This window comes from Ctenocephalides felis, unplaced genomic scaffold (assembly GCF_003426905.1).
Source record: "Ctenocephalides felis isolate EL2017-DRISC unplaced genomic scaffold, ASM342690v1 CF-g0.4_SCAFFOLD_03571, whole genome shotgun sequence".
NCBI lineage: Eukaryota > Metazoa > Arthropoda > Insecta > Siphonaptera > Pulicidae > Ctenocephalides > Ctenocephalides felis.
This window is the reverse complement of record NW_020539725.1, coordinates 57,854,765-57,873,188: the sequence shown is the minus strand read 5'-3', so window position 1 is coordinate 57,873,188 and position 18,424 is coordinate 57,854,765. Positions and strand designations below refer to the sequence as shown.

At 28.8% G+C, this 18,424-nt stretch overlaps 3 protein-coding genes across 3 annotated transcripts; 1 reads left to right on the top strand and 2 right to left on the bottom strand.

Annotated features, from left to right (window-relative positions):
* Positions 1-954: 954 nt before the first annotated feature.
* Positions 955-4,653, bottom strand: LOC113385142 (esterase FE4-like). Its single transcript, XM_026622953.1, has 6 exons — positions 4,416-4,653; positions 3,799-3,895; positions 2,417-2,664; positions 2,108-2,311; positions 1,274-2,016; positions 955-1,191 (listed from the first exon to the last, which is right to left on the bottom strand). Exons 1-6 carry the CDS (start codon positions 4,605-4,607, stop codon positions 1,023-1,025), a joined length of 1,653 nt encoding a protein of 550 aa, XP_026478738.1. The 5' UTR covers positions 4,608-4,653; the 3' UTR covers positions 955-1,022.
* A 1,313-nt stretch (positions 4,654-5,966) lies between these two features.
* LOC113385144 (venom carboxylesterase-6-like) lies at positions 5,967-14,364 on the bottom strand. Its single transcript, XM_026622954.1, has 7 exons — positions 14,231-14,364; positions 14,120-14,151; positions 8,083-8,186; positions 7,814-8,017; positions 6,971-7,713; positions 6,098-6,332; positions 5,967-6,028 (listed from the first exon to the last, which is right to left on the bottom strand). Exons 1-6 carry the CDS (start codon positions 14,344-14,346, stop codon positions 6,146-6,148), a joined length of 1,386 nt encoding a protein of 461 aa, XP_026478739.1. The 5' UTR covers positions 14,347-14,364; the 3' UTR covers positions 5,967-6,028; positions 6,098-6,145.
* Positions 8,670-12,357, top strand: LOC113385145 (lipid storage droplets surface-binding protein 2-like). Its single transcript, XM_026622955.1, has 2 exons — positions 8,670-8,920; positions 11,428-12,357. Exons 1-2 carry the CDS (start codon positions 8,698-8,700, stop codon positions 12,153-12,155), a joined length of 951 nt encoding a protein of 316 aa, XP_026478740.1. The 5' UTR covers positions 8,670-8,697; the 3' UTR covers positions 12,156-12,357.
* Positions 14,365-18,424: the final 4,060 nt, after the last annotated feature.

Here is an 18,424-nt window from a genome sequence, read left to right as displayed (position 1 = left end):
AAATTTATATACTTTTACATTTGAAAAGTTCATGGTAACTATGGATTAATAATGTTTTCATATGTTATATTAAGATACAAAATTGTAAGTGTTTTCTTATTATTATTAATATCGTTATTGTTTTTCTATAAAATTTCTTACATATTATTTATTTAGTTTTAATTTTTATAGTTAAATTGATGGCCACTGTATGAAGGCTAAGATGCTAGCCGAAACGTATTGATTTCAAATAGATAAATTTCTGAAAACTCTCATACTATTTTTATTGATGTAAACATATATATATATATATATATATATATATATATATATATATATGTGTGTGTGTATCTGTGTGTGTGGGTGTATGTATTTATATTTGTACTTTTATCAAATGTTTTATTTTAAATATAAATACATATTGATTTACTTAAAAATATGGCATAATTACTGTGAAAAATTTAAAATTTCTTTTTTTCTATGTATTTTCATATGCTTTTAATGATATTAGCATAATGTAGACTGTATAATTTGTTTCGTTTTTTAAGTAAAACTTAAATTTCGTTTGGAATTTTACTTAAATATAATTTTATTTTAAATATAAATACGTATTATCAAAATATAATTTCCACTAATGATATCAGAAATACTAATTATCAAAATTATTGAAGAGTTAATTTTATTTTTAAGTTAAACAAAAATTCCGTTTGGAATTTTACTTTATTTTTGGTATTTTCTTTAAAAAAAATTATTGAAAATATCTTATATTTTTAGTTAATGTATTTTTACTGATTTTAGTGTATATATAAAAATACTTCAGAGTACTTAATATAACATATCTATTGGAAATTTTGCTAAAAACAAACGACGTTGTGTTTTGAAAATTAAAACCATGATATTTCAAAACAAGCAAAACAAGAATAAATAAATAAAATTAGAACTGATACACATAAGCCAATACATAAAACATAAAAATTGTTATTTTTTAATTTTTATTTACCTAATATATTACCTAAAGTATTTAAAACAATTTTCATAAATTATTATTGACCGTGCAAAGATTTTGTGGCGTCTTCCCAAAATTTGACTCGGTTTGCCTCAGGATTTGTTCCCAAAGTTAAGGTGGCATCAATGTTCAAATAATTCAACTTGTCTTTTGTGGCAGGTTCCCATTTAACTGGCAATAATTCTGTTACTTCAGGAGTAGGATTTCTAAAATTTAGTTTAAAAAAATTATTGAGATCCAATCACATCTAATCATTATAAAATTTGTTTTTTCGCTAATTTGACTTACCCATTTTTGATGAAGTTAGTCCACATGGCAAGTACTCTATCTTTTGTTAATAGAACATTAGGTTTATCTTTTTCCAGCTTCATCATCTCGACTTTGAATAAATTCACAAGTTCTTCTCCATGGCATGCACCAGTCAGATTATGATCACCAAATGTTCCTTTTGCAGGATGACTTTCCGAGAAGGAATATTCATAATAATAAACTGGTTCGTCTTGTTTCTCCACAGACAACTTGACATGCTTGTCAACACCTCTAGTAAACCAAATATCTCCTATCAAGTCAATAAATTTCTGTTCATTTTCTGGAACGGGTTTATCGTCAAAGTAAAACTTCCTGATTTTTTCTGCAAGTTTTTTCGATTCCTCTGATCCATGGACTAATTCAAATTCGGCTGGTACGAGTCTTTCAAAATCTGCTTCAGCTTGGTTCAGCATCTCTGGTTTTTCTTTCATGAAGAATTTGAACAAAAGTCCTTCTGCACTGTTAAATCCAACTAATAAAGGTACTTTGTTAAAGGATCCGGATTTCATTCTGGCCAATGGTGATTCTTCCAAGAAAGGTTGGTGGGATGGGAAAACTTTTTCAATTGATGGTACGAAGACAAACTCTTCTATTATTTCACCTTCTGTTTCAGCTGGCATTTTCTTCAGGAGACTGTCTACGGGGGCTTTTTGTAAGAATTCTAAAGCATCTTGAGTATTGTTTGTGGGATGACCCAATATCTCAGCAAGTTGAAGACTACGCTGTAATGAAAATAAAAATACAGATTTATAAAATTATACGCGTACAAAATTCTTTTGTACATCTAATCGTTTATCATTTTTCATTACTAACCTTTACTGGATGTCTCTGGAAGGCCCATGGATTAAAAGCACTTCCACTTTGAGCAATTGCCCTTTTGTAAAGTCCAGTGGTTGTATGAGATAACAAAAGATAATGAACACTTGCTCCACCAGCAGAAACACCACCAATTGTAATATTTTCTGGATCTCCACCAAATTTCTCAATGTTTTCTTTGGTCCATTTCAGAGCTGCCACCTGGTGAACCAGAAATCAACAATACTATACACAAATTTTCAAGCAGTATATTTATAAATTTTGTTCATATGATTGTTGGATTTATTTTAATTTTTCTTACATTACCTGATCCAATAATCCTACATTTCCTGGAGCACCCTCCAACTCCAAATTCAGAAATCCGAGAGGTCCCAATCGGTAATTGAAAGTTACGAAAATAACATCAAAATCTACTAAATAATCTGGGCTTTGGAATTCTAAATTTCCGGATCCAGTCACAAAACCACCACCATGAACCCAGAAAAATACTGGAAGTTTTTTATCAGAAGTTGTTTTTGGTGCGTACACGTTTACTACCAAGCAGTCTTCGTCTCCTGAGAAGAAAATTAATGATATAATTTATAATTATATTTTTAAATAATTATACATTGTTTCAATTTATGGCGGAAATAGTTCAGTCAGTAGCATGCCCGACTCACACGCCAGAAATGAATTCTCACTTTTAATTCATTTGTCGCTAAGTTATACATAAAATTTTTTTTTATAATATAATATAATTTTCAAACATATTTTTTATGTTATTTCCATACAAAGTTTGATTGAATTGCGCACTATCTAGAAGTTAATATTAAGAGCTAAAACTTTCAGAAAATTGTTTTTTATCAATTTGGAACCATTTGAGCTATTGGGAGCAAGAAAATTCGAAAATGCCCAAATTAAGGACCATCCTAATATATATATATATATATATATATATATATATATATATATATATATATATATGAGTAAGCACTTGTGGGGCGATACATCAAAAAATAAAAAGCAAAGATTTATAAATTAATCTTTAATTCCAAACGTTTCGACATTCAATTTAAGGTCATCATCAGTGGATCTAAAAACAGTATAAAAAATTAGTAAAACTAGGTAATTATAATATATGTGGATTGGTAAAGAAACTATAAATATAAGACAAAAAATAACAAAACAGCAATAGAAACTATAAATATAAGAGAAAAATTAACAAAACAGCAACACTTAACAACAAACAAAATTATTTTGTCAGAAATTCATCGTCTGCCTTTGTGATTTATATCATATTGGAAATTGCAGTCTTTTAAACAGTATAACGAATTCAGATAGGATTAATATATAGTATCCGTGGTAAAGGTACATTGGATTTTTTCACTCAAAATAATTGCTTCAATAATGTTGCCCATAATCTTGTACTATATATTAATTGTTTTCAGTAATAATACCTAAATTACATTTTTCTTCATAATAGTTCCATATACATTGCTACTTATTTTGGAATCTCTTGAACCAAGTTAATTTTAGATTAAATACGATTAATTTTAATTTTGGTAAAAATGGCACTCATAAAACTATTTGATATAAAATAGTATAAAATGTAAAAAAGAAATGTTGTAGATGGCCAAATGCTTTAAGTAAGCGGGGCCAATAAAAATATAAAAAGAAACTAATCAATTATATTTATTATTAGAAATTACCTTCAATTTTCTTCAAGAAGAAATTTAAAGATTTACACACATTTCCGTATAATGTGGCGTTGAAAACACCTTGCCATGGCTCAGCTTTCTGTGGAGGCTGTTCATAAAAAATGTAATAATTATAAAAAAATATTTACACTCTAAATGATCGTACTCGTTTTCTATGAATCTAAAACTTTTTTTATTCATAACCACTATATAATATTTTTTAATCTTGTCGTTAATTGCAAATAACTGGCTAAAAATTGTTTAAATTATTCAGTATAAAACTTTCCAAAGTGATTTGAGTATCTTCCTTAAAATTTCTATAATTACAGGAAATTATATTAATATTATTATCAATATTAAATATATTATATATAATTTCAAAAATAGAATAAATCGTACTCCGGATGGATTCGATATAAAATAGTAACAAATGTAACATTAGTCAACAAAAATGCCTCTACCGATCGTCGCAAAAACGAATCAAAGCAAATCTTTATCGAGTTACAATGATTGGCATCTAATTTTGAAAGGAAAAAATACTGTTCAAAGACACAAAATAAAAATATGTATTCTGACTACAGATTTGAGTATGACATGATATCTTTAAAAATTACAAATTCAATTATTACCTTAAATCTAAGTTCTCCAACAGGAGGTTTAGCATAAGGTACACCTGTGTAGCTAAAATACTCTTTTCCATTTTCGTTCGTCAAAGCTTTTCCAACCAATTCGCCTTGGGGCAAAGTTACAGTCGGGGAATCACATTTTATAAAATTAAAACTAAACAAAAAAATACAACTTAAAAAAATAACACGAGACATCTTGGATCTAGACTATTGACTATGTGTACTGAATTATTAGCACACAGTGCACACGAAATATTAGAAGACATCCATTATATAATGTGCGAGGTTATTATGTCAATGTGTGGAACAGTTTATCAGATTAAGACGGATCATCAAGTTCAATTATGCTTTTTTTTGTTTGCTCACAATGTACAACTGGAATATTTTTTCTAGTGATTATTTGTAGTAGCATTGTGTAAGAACATTCATCTTTGATATGGGCAGATGAATAATATCCTTATGTTTTTTTAATTGGAATAGTTTTAGGTGTATGATACTCGCATAAGAGTACTTAGAAGTTATAGTAATCGCACAAAATCGAAAATGAAAATTTTCTTATATCTTTACGTTTCAAAGGTTTCTGAACATTTTGGCATACCTTAGAAAAAATGGATGTATGTGTGTGTGTGCGGATACAAATTGTCGTCGACGATTTCAAGAGCACGGATCAACCGATTTGAATAATTCAAAAAACATTAGATTAGTATTGATAAGGAAACGTGCTGATTAGTTAGTACATTTTAGTACATGCGACATTTTCCTAATTTCAATTGTTTATCTCAAAATGGATATTACTACTGTTTGATATCAAGCTGCACCCAACGCTAGATTCAAACTCGTAGTCTCGTGGTTACGTACTCTTCACTCTATAATTATATATCTATCTAAAATTATTTATATTTATCTAAAATTAATAAATCTTATATTTTAAATAAAAAGTGAAAGATATTCATTTATTGATAATTTTTTTCCATTTGTTGTTATTTAGCAAGCAAACCAAACGCAAACACGGAAAATATTTGTTTTATGTTAGTAAACATTGACTGATAACACTTTATATAAATATTCAAAAATTATTCACACACACGACTGCTTTTAAGATTAGATAATAGTTAGTTATGAAATACATTATTAAATGTAATATTATTCTATCTCTCATAATGTGCTTTTTTTATTTTGAATCAAAAACCGAATGTAAGTAGTAATTCTTTAATTTGAAGATTTTGCAATGCACAATTAAAATTCATATTTATTTCAGCTTTTTAAATTTTTTAAATTTATTTTTAATCTACCAGGAATACAACTTATTTATATTATACTTCTATTTCAATTATATACAATTTAATTAAATAGTGGTTTTTTGAAATTAATGGCAGGACTAAAAAATATTAGTGCTGATGAAAAAATGTTATAGATAAGATCATAAAATAATATCGTTTTACCTACTTTAAAATGCATATATGAATTAGGACTTATGATTTCATACTTTAAAATATTTGTTCTTATTGATCACAATAAATCGCAAGTGTAATCACGTAGTATACAAATATTTGTTTTCTTTTTTAGCAAGTACTTTATCATTATCCATAAATAAGTTGTCTGCTAAACAGTTTTTCCTACAAACATTATGTATAATGAAATAAACTTTTAGTACACCATATAACCATATACGACTTAAAACAAACCTTATAGTACAATTTCATTCGAACTATTTATTATAGTTACTGATTACTTTAATGTACGAGTTCGACTCGCACTTGACTGTGCTGTTTAGTAGCATCCTCCCAAAATTTAACACGATTTTTTTCTGGATTTGTGCCTAAAGTCAAATTTGAATCAATATTTAAATAATTCAATTTATCTCTTGTGGCAGGCTCCCATTTAACAGAAAGTACATCTGTGATTTCTGGTGTTGGATTCCTGAAATATTATTTGAGATTTTCTTATTTTGAAATTATTTAGTAGATACATATTATAAAACCTAGAAAACTAATGTCTATAAAAATTTAATAGTAATTTTTAAACACTTGCTTAAAATAGTTTTTCATCAGTTTCCAGCAATAAAATGATCATTTTGTAGAAAATAGTAATTTCGAGAAAAATTAAGTGTTCAAGGATTCTTATCAAAATTGTAAAGCAAAACTCGTTAATTAACTATTTTGATCAAAATTTACGAAAACATATTCGTCTCTGATACTGCTCTTTTTTTCAGAAAAGCTTCTAAACTTTTTAAAAATTTTGCGAATCAATGGATATACAGGACCTTAACTTTTGAAGATGCTCTAAACGAAGACTTAATATCAAGTTTCATAAAATCAAGACACAAAATTATTATAGTATTCCTTCATTTGTATTTTATATATTGATTGTTTTGTTATTTTTGAACATAGTGAATTGTATATCTAATGCATCTAATACATCTAATCTAATCTAACTTAAATTTGGCTGAAAAATCAAACAATACCATCAAAAAACTTTAAAGTGTTCGAAAAAAGTTTCATATCGTTCGTTTTTTTTATTTGTATATTTTACTATATTGAGTTTAAAATATAACTTACCCTGTTTTAATAAAATTTGTCCACATTTCCAGCATCCTTTTCTGAGTTAACAAAACATTTGGCTTATCTTCATCCAGAGACATCACTTTCAGTTTAAATAAATTAACTAATTCCTCACCATGACAAACACCAGTCAGATTATGATCACCAAACATTTCTTTGGCAGGATGACTTTCCGAAAATGAATACTCATAAAAATAAACCGGTTCAGTTTGTTTTTCCACTGTCAATTTAACTTGTTCATTTACACCTCTGGTTACCCAATTGTCACTGATTGCATCTACTAATTTCTGCACGTTTTCTGCAACAGGTTTATCATCAAAATAAAATTTCCTAATTTTTTCTGCAAGAGATTTAGAGTCTTCAGATCCATGAGACAGGTCCAGATCAGTTGGTATGAATTTTTGGAAGTCTGCTTCGAATTGGTTTAGTATATCAGGATTTTCCTGCAGGAAGAAGTTGAAAAAAATCCCTTCGCCACTGTTGAATCCAACTATTTGTGGTACTTTGTGATAGTTTCCGGATACCATTCTGGTGAATGGTGATTCTTCTAAGAATGGTTTTTGATTTGGAAATACTTTTTCGATTGATGGAACAAAAATAAAATCCTGGATCAGTTCGCCTTCAACTTCTGGGGGCATTTTTGCTAATAATTTGTCTGCAGGTAGTTTTAATAAAAAGTCAAGTGCGTCTTTAGTATTGTTGGTGGAATGACCTAAGGCTTCACATAGTTGGAAAGCACGCTGAAAAAAGGTAAAAGATGTAATAACCAAAAACTCTGGCATTCCTTTTTTTAGTCTGGCTACTTTCACATTAGCTTTTTTAAGTTCTATTATGTTTTACCTTAATGTGGTGTTTTTGGAAAGCCCAAGGGTGAAAAGCACTTCCACTATGCATAATTGCCTTTTGGAAAAGACCTCTTGCACTATGAGACAGTAGATGGTAATGGACACTTGCACTCCCTGCAGAAACGCCTCCAATTGTAATATTATCAGGATCACCTCCAAATTTTGCTATATTTTCTTTTGTCCATCGTAACGCCTCCACCTACAATAGTTTGTGTGAACAAATATGCCATCTTTTAGGATGACAAAAATAATTTCAATTCTCACCTGATCCATCAGACCAACATTTCCTGGAGCTTCTTGCAATTCCAAATTTAGGAAACCAAGAGGTCCCAGGCGATAATTGAATGTGACCAAAATGATATCATAATCTATAAAATAATCTGGTCCATGATAATCTAAGTTTCCAGAACCGCTTACGAAACCTCCACCATGAATCCAGAATAAAACAGGAAATTTTTGTTTGTTTGAAATTTGTGGAGTTTTTATGTTTATGATAAGGCAATCCTCATCACCTGAGAATAGATAGAAAACTAGTGGGGTGGGTGGCATCGTGCCTTAAGGCAAATTGCTGGAACTTCCCGTACCGTAACAAAATGTTCGAGGAATACTGAATGTTTTCAAATAGATTATTATAAATATTGTAACATTGTCTAATATTTATAAGAATTATATGAACTGAATTGCAGAGTTGAAATTATTTGTTTAAAGTATATTAGAACTATAGTCGGGATTAAAAATAAAATCTGAATTATTTTCGATATACAAAAAATTAAAAAAAAAAAAAATGAGACAATTTTGTACAAATATTTAGACTCACCAAAGATAAACTTTACAATCGCTCTTCTTGTTAGTAAAATTTATTGTTTTATTGCTCTCAGAATGTGGGAATATATTTCAATTTTAATCATTTTTTTCCTATTCAGAAAAATGGCCGATAAAGTACCAGACACCAACCAATGCGCCTTGTCACAGAAAAAAGTCGAAGGGGCCAAAAGCAACCCTTCTTTGCTGCCCCATTTGGAGTCTTTGGAACGCATGATGAAACTGCCTGTGGTAGAAGCGGCCTGGGCCCAATCTCAGGGCGTTTATGATAAAGTTAAAGGTAAGGAAATATTTTTTTTTTAAATTAATAATGCCATATTATACCTGGACAATCCAATCATGCATTGGCATTTAATTTACCCACTGATGTTCCAGTCGTGGATATCAAAAATTAATAAATATTATTAACGCCATGTCATTCCATATAAATATTATCTCAAGTGCAATTAATTATATTTCGTAGGTGCTTTTAAATTTCTCTATCTTATCCGCATGTCACGCCACATCTCGGCAGGTTGATAACCGATAAATCGAAGCAAATTCTTGAATTCGAATACGCAATTTGTAAATTACAAGATAAATAATAACAAAATACTGTTTCCAAGTCAACAAGAGACATACATCACTCATATGACCCAAATCATCATAGTGCAAATAAACATATATGTGGATATGATAAATAAGAAATATACAAACTCTTTAGTTTTCTTCAGAAACTTGATAACTTACTGTTTTCTCAAGTCATCCTTAGTCATTTGAGACCAAATTTAGAAAAAGTAGGTGTATTATATTATATGTAAACCGAAATTTAACCTTTTTCTTTAACAATGACTTCAATTAGTCAAAACCCATTAGTTGAAACTTTCGTGAGACGATCAGCCAAACCGTTTCTTTATATAGCAAAATAGTGAAAAAAAAGTATCCAAGTTTTAGCCAAAAATCCTGAATGGATTTTGAAAATTTATAAACCGTTCAAAATATCAATCGGTTCAAAATATCTGAACGGATTTTGAAAATTTATAAACCGTTCAAAATATCAGTTAAGAATCGTGCTAACTATTTTTGGTAAAGATCGACTGGACCGTTTTTTCGTAATTATTGAAAAAATATATTTAAATGAAACGTTTTATAATAAGTTAGTTCACGTCTTAAAGAATATACCAAAATATTTTGGGCCTACAAATAGTGGTTGATCTATAAAAATCTAAGTCTGTAATGATGAACCATGATTTTAAGACATACAATACATGTAATTAAGTAATACTAGAATTGTATTGTATTATAAAATTGCTTGAAAATTATTTCCAAAATGATCAGTTGAGAATTTTGCCTAAATAGCTGAATATCAATTCTACTGATTAAGTTCATTGTATACACACAAGAAAGTTCGTGCAACTTTCCTTATGGCGAAATGCCACTTAGAACTAGTCAGTCATATGAGTGATATCATTATTCAGTTGATCACATTTCTTCATAACAAATGGCGATGTATTTTCATTTTAATCTGCTCATTATTATCAGTTCAAGCCCACTCAAAAATTAAATAATTCATTAAACAAACATGGCTTCATAACGGCAAAAATTCCATGCCATGATATTATCTGTACATATATTTTATCTACAAAACACTTCGAATGTACAACGGACTCGAATTGATATAAATATTTTTGGGAATGTTATCTTTCATGGAAGCAATGTACAAAGTTTCATGGATAAATCAATTTTAGAATACTATCACAATACTATCATATTAATTAGACATATTTTTTTATAATTCAACAGCTTATCGTAGGCCTATAATATATTAGTATGTTATTACAGACTACCAAATCTATTTTTATACAAAGCTTCATCAAACAAAAAATAACTAGTAGTGCATGGCATCGTGCCTTAAGGCGAATTGATGTAACTTCACGTACCGATAAGTACAATTTTTAAAAAAGATTAATTTTTTTAAATTGAAATAATTAATTTGAGTAGCTGAAATTTTGACTTTTTTGTATTTTTTTTTTTTTTTTTTGAAGTATTTTGGAAATTTTGAACTTTTTTCTGAACTTGCGTCAGCTGCGTGAAAACATAATATTGAAGCGCAAAGCCCATAGAAATGTAAACAAAATTTGTTCTTATTACTAAAATCTCTATAAAAATCTAATAATTTGATGTGTATATATGTCTAATAATTTTTGACCGCCAAATGGCATTTTTTGTAAGGTATGCCAAAATGTTCATTAACTTTTAAAATGTAAAGATTTGCAAACGATTTCATTTTAAATTTTTTTGCGATTACCATAACTTTTGCCCTACGGGAAGTAGGAAGATCTCCAATAAAAACTTGAAAAATCAATGCGATTCCCAATCAATAATTTTCGAAGTTTTTGAATGTTTAAAATCGATTCAAAATTGTGGGCTGTACCACGGATGAAAAATTTAATTTTTCTGCCAATTACAAAGAAATGGCTTTGGCTATCGCCGCACAAAACTGACAAAAGCTGGTCCTTATTGAGTTACATCGAATGGCTTTTAAATTTTTGAAATCGGTTCAGCCGTTTTTGAGAAAACGTCGACGAAAAATCAAGTATCAGCTCACATACGCATGCACACATACATTTTCCAAATTTGGTCTCATTCGATTCAGAATGACGAAACGTTAAGAAAACATAAAATTTGAAAATATGATTTTTAGCCAAACTTCACAATAATCTTTAAATTTATTAATAAGTACTATTTATTACTGTCTTTATTATATTTTATATTATCATTATATTATATATTTTTATCATTTTCCAGGTTACAACCCGATGCTGACATGGGCATTTGGAACAGCCGAAAGCACAGTCCAATTGGCCCTGGCAACAGCTTCCCCTTACATCCAGAAAATTGACAAACCAATCCACTATGTCGATGAGACCCTCGTCAAAGGTATCAACAAGTTAGAAGCCTCAGTTCCCATCGTCAAGGAACAACCTCAGGAGATCTTAAACCAGACCAGAGAAGTTTTCAGGGAGAAGAAAGAAGCCATCACCAAAACCGTCCAAGACAACGTTCACAAAGTTTGCACCTTGCGTAAGATGGGCAACAAAAAAGCCCAGAGCTTAAAAGATCTATCATGGAACAAGGCGAATGAAGTGTTGGCTACTCAGTATGGCAACATGGCTGTTGAAGGAATCGATTCGACCTCAATCCTTGCAGAAAAATTACTGGATTACTACTTCCCAGCAACCGAGAAAGACCTGCAAGAAGCTGAAAATGATGATGGATCGTCTGTAACACCTTTGGAAACTGATAGGGTGCTTCATACTGTGCAAACTGTTGGTCATTTGAGTAACAAGGTTGCTCGTAGGGTTTACAGGAATGTTGCAGAGCAATTAAAAAATTTGAACAAGGAAGATGTCCAAGAATATGTTGCTTCGTTAATAGCTGTTTTAAGATTAACCCAATATCTTAGTTTCCTGAATAATAAGAGAGCCGTGCAAGAAAACAAGGAAGAAAATGGAAATGCTGTTGCTGAACATTAAATTGAACTGAATTTTGATGTTGTGAATGACTTTGTGCATGAATGATGATAATTGGTAGTTTTTAATTTAAATTGTGTTTTGTGAAACCAAAGTCTGAAATGAAATGGATATAAAGTTTAATGAATAATTTTTATAAATAATTTGTTATGAAGTATTTTCTTATTCTTATATGATTCCAGAGTCATTAATTAACGGTCACTATATAATAAGCAATGGATTACTATAATTTTGTATTTAATTCTCTTTCTATCTAACTATACATTGCAATGAGTGACAATGTTTGAAAATTTTGTGGGAACAACGTCTGAATATACGTACTGATTTCTAATAACAATAAGTTAAGATTCTTAAGGGTTCCTACTTATAATTATTTATTAATTATATTATTGCTAAAATAAAATATTATTATTCGTCTCATATTATTAAGTTTAATATATACATATAGACAGATTAGCAAAAAAGATAGCATTTAATAATATATGTTTTGTATACCCTAAGGCAATAATGTAGTGGAATAAAAAAAATTGTTAGACGTAAAATTTACATTTTATAAAGATATTGAATAAAATGTTATATAAATTATCTGTTTCAATTTAAACATACAAACTTTTAAATATGTAAGAAGATTAAAATTTATCAAATTGGGAGTAAATACAAATTTACAATTAACCAAGGTTGAACTTAGTTTAGTAACATGATATTTTTTCGTGATTAAATTCTTCGAGCAAGTTTTAAAATCTTTGTTTTTTATAAAACAGCATTTCAATCAAAATGTAATTGAAGAATTGAAATATATCAGAAAAGAAAAAGCTATCGAATTTTACAATTGGCAAAAAAGTGTCATGGTATTGATATTAAACATTACAACTGAATGCAAAATAACCAAATTTATAGATTTAGATTTTTTACAACTCTGTTTCACTTCTAAGCTTTTATTAGTTTTGCTTCAAAGATTTCATAAGCATGTCAATGCTTCAATAAGGTTCTAATACACGATTTCATTTTCGATCAAAATTTTTGATTTTCAGTTTGATTCAAATTTTTTAGGAAAGTCTGTGAATCAATGGATATACAGGACTTCATTTTTTGAAGATGCTCTAAATGAAGATATAATCATCAAGCCTCATAAAAATCAAGACAATGAATTATTCAAGCAATTCTTCATTGTTTTGTATTTCGATTATGGTTTGTTATCTTTAAGAATTGTGAACACACAACACACTCATTGTGGACTTCAATTTAATATTGTTAAATCCTGTGAATCTATTTAAATCTAATAAATGTAAATTTAAATCCAATAAATATTCCGTGCTCAAACTAAAGAAAATGTATATACTAAACATAATACGATTATAATGCAAAATTTAGAATATTACAAATCATTAATTTTCATTTCAAATTCGGCGCCATTAATTTGAATGGCGATAACAGCGCCATCGCGTCGGAAAGTAGAACCGTTTTTCCTAGCTCTCTGAACGTAAATATCAAGAAAGAAAAACGTTTATTTAAATATATTATATTCTAATATAGTCTAAGAGAAGAAAATATCTGAAAAGATTTGTCGATGCGACAAAAGATATTTCAATATTTGACATAAAATGTCAACTAAACTTTCCTGCCGACAAACGTTTTGTTTGAATATCTTGGACGTTATACAAATTTAGTCATTTTGGTAAAAATTTAAATTACACAAATTGCTTCGTTCAATTTACTCCATGAAACCAAGCATCATATCAAATAAACTAAAGAAATCTATTTATTTAAGTTTATCTATTACAATCACGTGACACGATCCTTGAAATGTCAAATTTTGAGACGAGTCCTGTCAAAATATATATTCACTTTATAAAATGACATGTTTTGGCAAATATAATGCAAATTTATGCAACATAAATTGCACATAATACTAAATCCTTGATATCAACTCCGTTTATATCTATAGAAAGAAATTTAAAATGACTCACCCTCCGCCAACATCCTCGCCATCAGTACAAACCTAATATATTGTGCAAAATTGTAAAAACATGATTCTGCAAATATATGCCGTATTCAACTTAAATAAAATGTTATAATACCTGCATATTGTGTTAATTATGTCGATGCCCATGTATAATGCACTAAAACCATCACTAACACTCATTTTAAGCACGTTTTTATAACAAAATTGACACATACCACTTGTAACGTCCATGATTGTTTACAGAACGACATTTCGCAAAGACGATTTAACATGAAGAGGAAAACAGCATTACCATCCCAAAAAAAATCGTTTTTTTCAAAATGGCGGTTATATTCAAAATTGTAACAAATAATAATAATATTAATTATAGGTAATTAGTATTATAGGGTAATAATAGTAATTATAGTATCGTTATTAATTTAAGTGCCTCAGATTATATATTGAGATTTTAGGAAATAATATTTTTCAATGTGGAATTTTTACTTTCAAATAATTTTTATTTGTCCATGTGCAGGTTACTTCATTATATAAAGTCCATAATTATTTATTTAAGAAAATCAAAATAAAAATTATTAAACTGCAGCATTTTGCCTTAAGGCCAGATAATAATTCCGATAATAATTTTAATCAACAAAAATTAATTTTCAGCTATTTGGGTAAAATGTTCAACTGTTCTTTTCGAAATTATAATCTTTGTTTTAATTAAAAAATAATCAATACGATATCCAATTTGTGTTTTAGATTTATAGATTCTGATTAGAATCCTTTAATCTAAACTTTGACGATTATTTATAATTTAACCGCTTATCGTTCGTAGGCCTATAATATTTTTGCATGAAATTTCAGACTACAAAATCTATCGTTATATAAAGTTTCATCAAAATCGCCAGAAAAAATTCAACAAATAATAATTTGGCCATGTAGATCTTTACCAAACGATAATCCAATGATATGTTTCAAACAGTTCTTGAATTTTCCAAATCGAATCAAGATTTTTTGCAAAAACATAAACAAATGATTTAGTACTTTTCTGCTAAAAGTCAAGTTCTTTTTCCACATCGACTGGCTTTTAAATTTTTGAAATCGTCTAATATAAAATGATTAGTGAAACAAACATTTTACCTTTCAGATATTTTTATTAACAAAACATTGAATATATGCATAAAATGAAAAGTCTGATAAAATCATATTGATATGTACAAAATAAAATTTTATATCCAGCCTAAATATCACAATTTACATGTCACAAAAGTATCTTAAATAATATAATAGACTTTTATCAACTAATACTATCGGCAGACAATTTCAAATCATCGCCTCGTCAATCACATTTAATTTTAAACAATACATGATAAAAAATTGTTTAGATAAATATTGTTTATAAATTTTGGAAATACTGTATGTATATATTCTAATCTAAGAAAATACTATTTACTGAGTTATTTGGATCGTATTGGACCTGTATTTTTGTGCTTAATATCATATATTTAATTTTAACACGTTATTCGCCATGTCAGTCATATGCGTCTGACGCTAAAAAGTTCTACATGAGTTATGTCAGACATACACGATTTCAGTTTTGGACAAGTCAGTCAAATATGTGCGACATAACAAATAATTTTTTCCAGGAATTTTGGTAAAAACAAATTTTCTTCGATACATTCTGTTTCTTTGATACATTTTTAACTAATTTATCTAATAAAGTGACCAAAACCCACAAAGAAATATTTCTGAAATATTCGTGGCGATTAACGTGTTAAGAACATTTCAAAAGAATATTCGAGATATTCAATTCTTACAAGAATCACATATGTTCTAATTTCAGATTCGTCAAAATTTTGATGAATTTGATGAAGTTTGAATTAATTGATGAATGTGATAGTTGTAACTTCTTTTATTTAAAAAAAACAATTTATTATATATATATCAAATATAAAAAAACTGAATATATAGTTTTTTCAACGATAAAACAAATTTGTATTGAATAGACGACCAATACTTCGAACTGAAAAAAGAAATTAATATTCTTAAACAATTATTAATTTAATTAATCATTTATACGTTTAAGAATAAATTATTTCATTCAGCTATATCTTCAATGTCAGTTTTTTTATTTAAAAACAAAAAATCTCTTTATAAGGTTGTGTTTCTACGATTTCTATAATTTGAGTCCCTTCCATTTGTTTATGCTATTTTTTGTTACTCAATTTATTCTTGTTTTATATTATTTTAGCTGAATAGTGGCACATATCAAGTGTCGAAACGTATAATTAAATAATTGTCTATATTTTTTTCATATTAGATACGAGTATATTGGTCTATCTATATAAATAATACAAATATGTATATAATGATGTATGTGACCCACCTCTTAATTTGTAGAAGTAAGTAGATGTGGATTGCGCCTTGGTATGAAAATGGTGATGACTGCACACGCTGAAATAAATAATAATCTTATATATAAAAATGGAGCTCTCTTTCAAATGTCCGAATAAAACTCGAAAACGGCTGAATCGATTTGGCCAGTCTTAGTCTTGAAAAATTCGTGCCAATCCAGAGAATGTCCAAAAGGTGAGAAATTATTTCAAATCCGTGTAGAAACTTTACATTTATAATTTGAAAATTTTTGTAGAAGCGTAATTTAAATAGAACAATGGACGGTGGCAATTTCGTGAAATGTCAAACGCTTTTGACAGATGATGTTCAATTACGTTTAATAGGATGTTTTACGCGAATATTATTTATTTGTGATAAATTTGTAGTAAGTAGTTTTGTTTGTAGTTTTATTTATATACAAAAACGTTAGTAAACGGGCCCCAAGTGTTACTAGAGACTCAAAATATAAACTTTTTCGATATGTTAATATGAAAATGCATTTTTGGCATATTTTTCTCAAACACGGTGCTCTGAAAGATCTTATTTGTATAATTATATGCTCATTGGTATTTATAAAACATTTTCTAGGTTGTTATATTATTTTTTATTTATGTTATTTAAATTCAGAACCTAAATTTGGTATCGATCAAATGGACCTTTTGTCGAATAACATTTTTCCAGTTATAATTTTCCAGAATTTATCGCAGAATAGATTATCCGGAATTCGGATTATCCGGAATTCGGATTATCCGGAATTCGGATTATCCGGAATTCCGATTATCCGGAATTCCGATTATCCGAAATTCCGATTATCCGGAATTCCGATTATCCGGAATTTCGATTATCCGGAATTCGGATTATCCGGAATTCGGATTATCCGGAATTCGGATTATCCGGAATTCGGATTATCCGGAATTCCGATTATCCGGAATTCGGATTTTCCGGAATTCCGATTATCCGGAATTCCGATTATCCGGAATTCCGATCATCCGGAATTCGGATTATCCGGAATTCGGATTATCCGGAATTCGGATTATCCGGAATTTGGATTATCCGGACTTCGGATTATCCGGACTTCGGATTATCCTGACTTCGGATTATCCGGACTTCGGATTATCCGGACTTCGGATTATCCGGACTTCGGATTATCCGGACTTCGGATTATCCGGACTTCGGATTATCCGGACTTCGGATTATCCGGACTTCGGATTATCCGGACTTCGGATTATCCGGAACCAATGGGGTTTATTGTTTTTATAATACTTCATTGTATATAGCATTCAAACAACACATCCTTATACACTTAAGGTATTAATATTTTTGATTCTCTAGAAATTGTCTAGAATATACCTTATTTAGCAAAACAACGTTTGCCGGGTCAGCTAGTATATAATAAATGTAATAACTAGCTGTAAGTGGAATTCTGTCTTAAGGCAATTAGGGCATCGTGCCTTAAGGCAAATTGCTGGAACTTCCCGTACCAAAAATTATTATTTTTTTAAAAACGATTAACATTTTTGAAAAAAAATTAATTAAAAAAAAATAAGATTTCTGAGAAACTATAAATTTGACAAAAAATTACTTTTTTTTGAAAAAAAAAATTTATATGAAAAAAAAATTTTTTTTTGAAAAAAAAATTTTTTTTTGGATACAAAAAATTTTTTTGAAAAAAATGTTTTCTTCATTTTGACATATTTTGGAAATTCTGAACTTTTTTTCAAAGCAATCGCACTGCTTGAACTGCATAGAGACGAAATGTCAAAGCGCGCATGTGCCGCGCCGCCGTCTAACGCATAAGCATTGGTACGGAACCCATAAAAATGTAAAAAAAAAATATACTTATTGTTAAAATCTCTATAAAATATCTGATAATTTGATGTGCATATGTCTAATGATAATTTTTAACCGCCGAATGGCATTATTTTTTACTTTT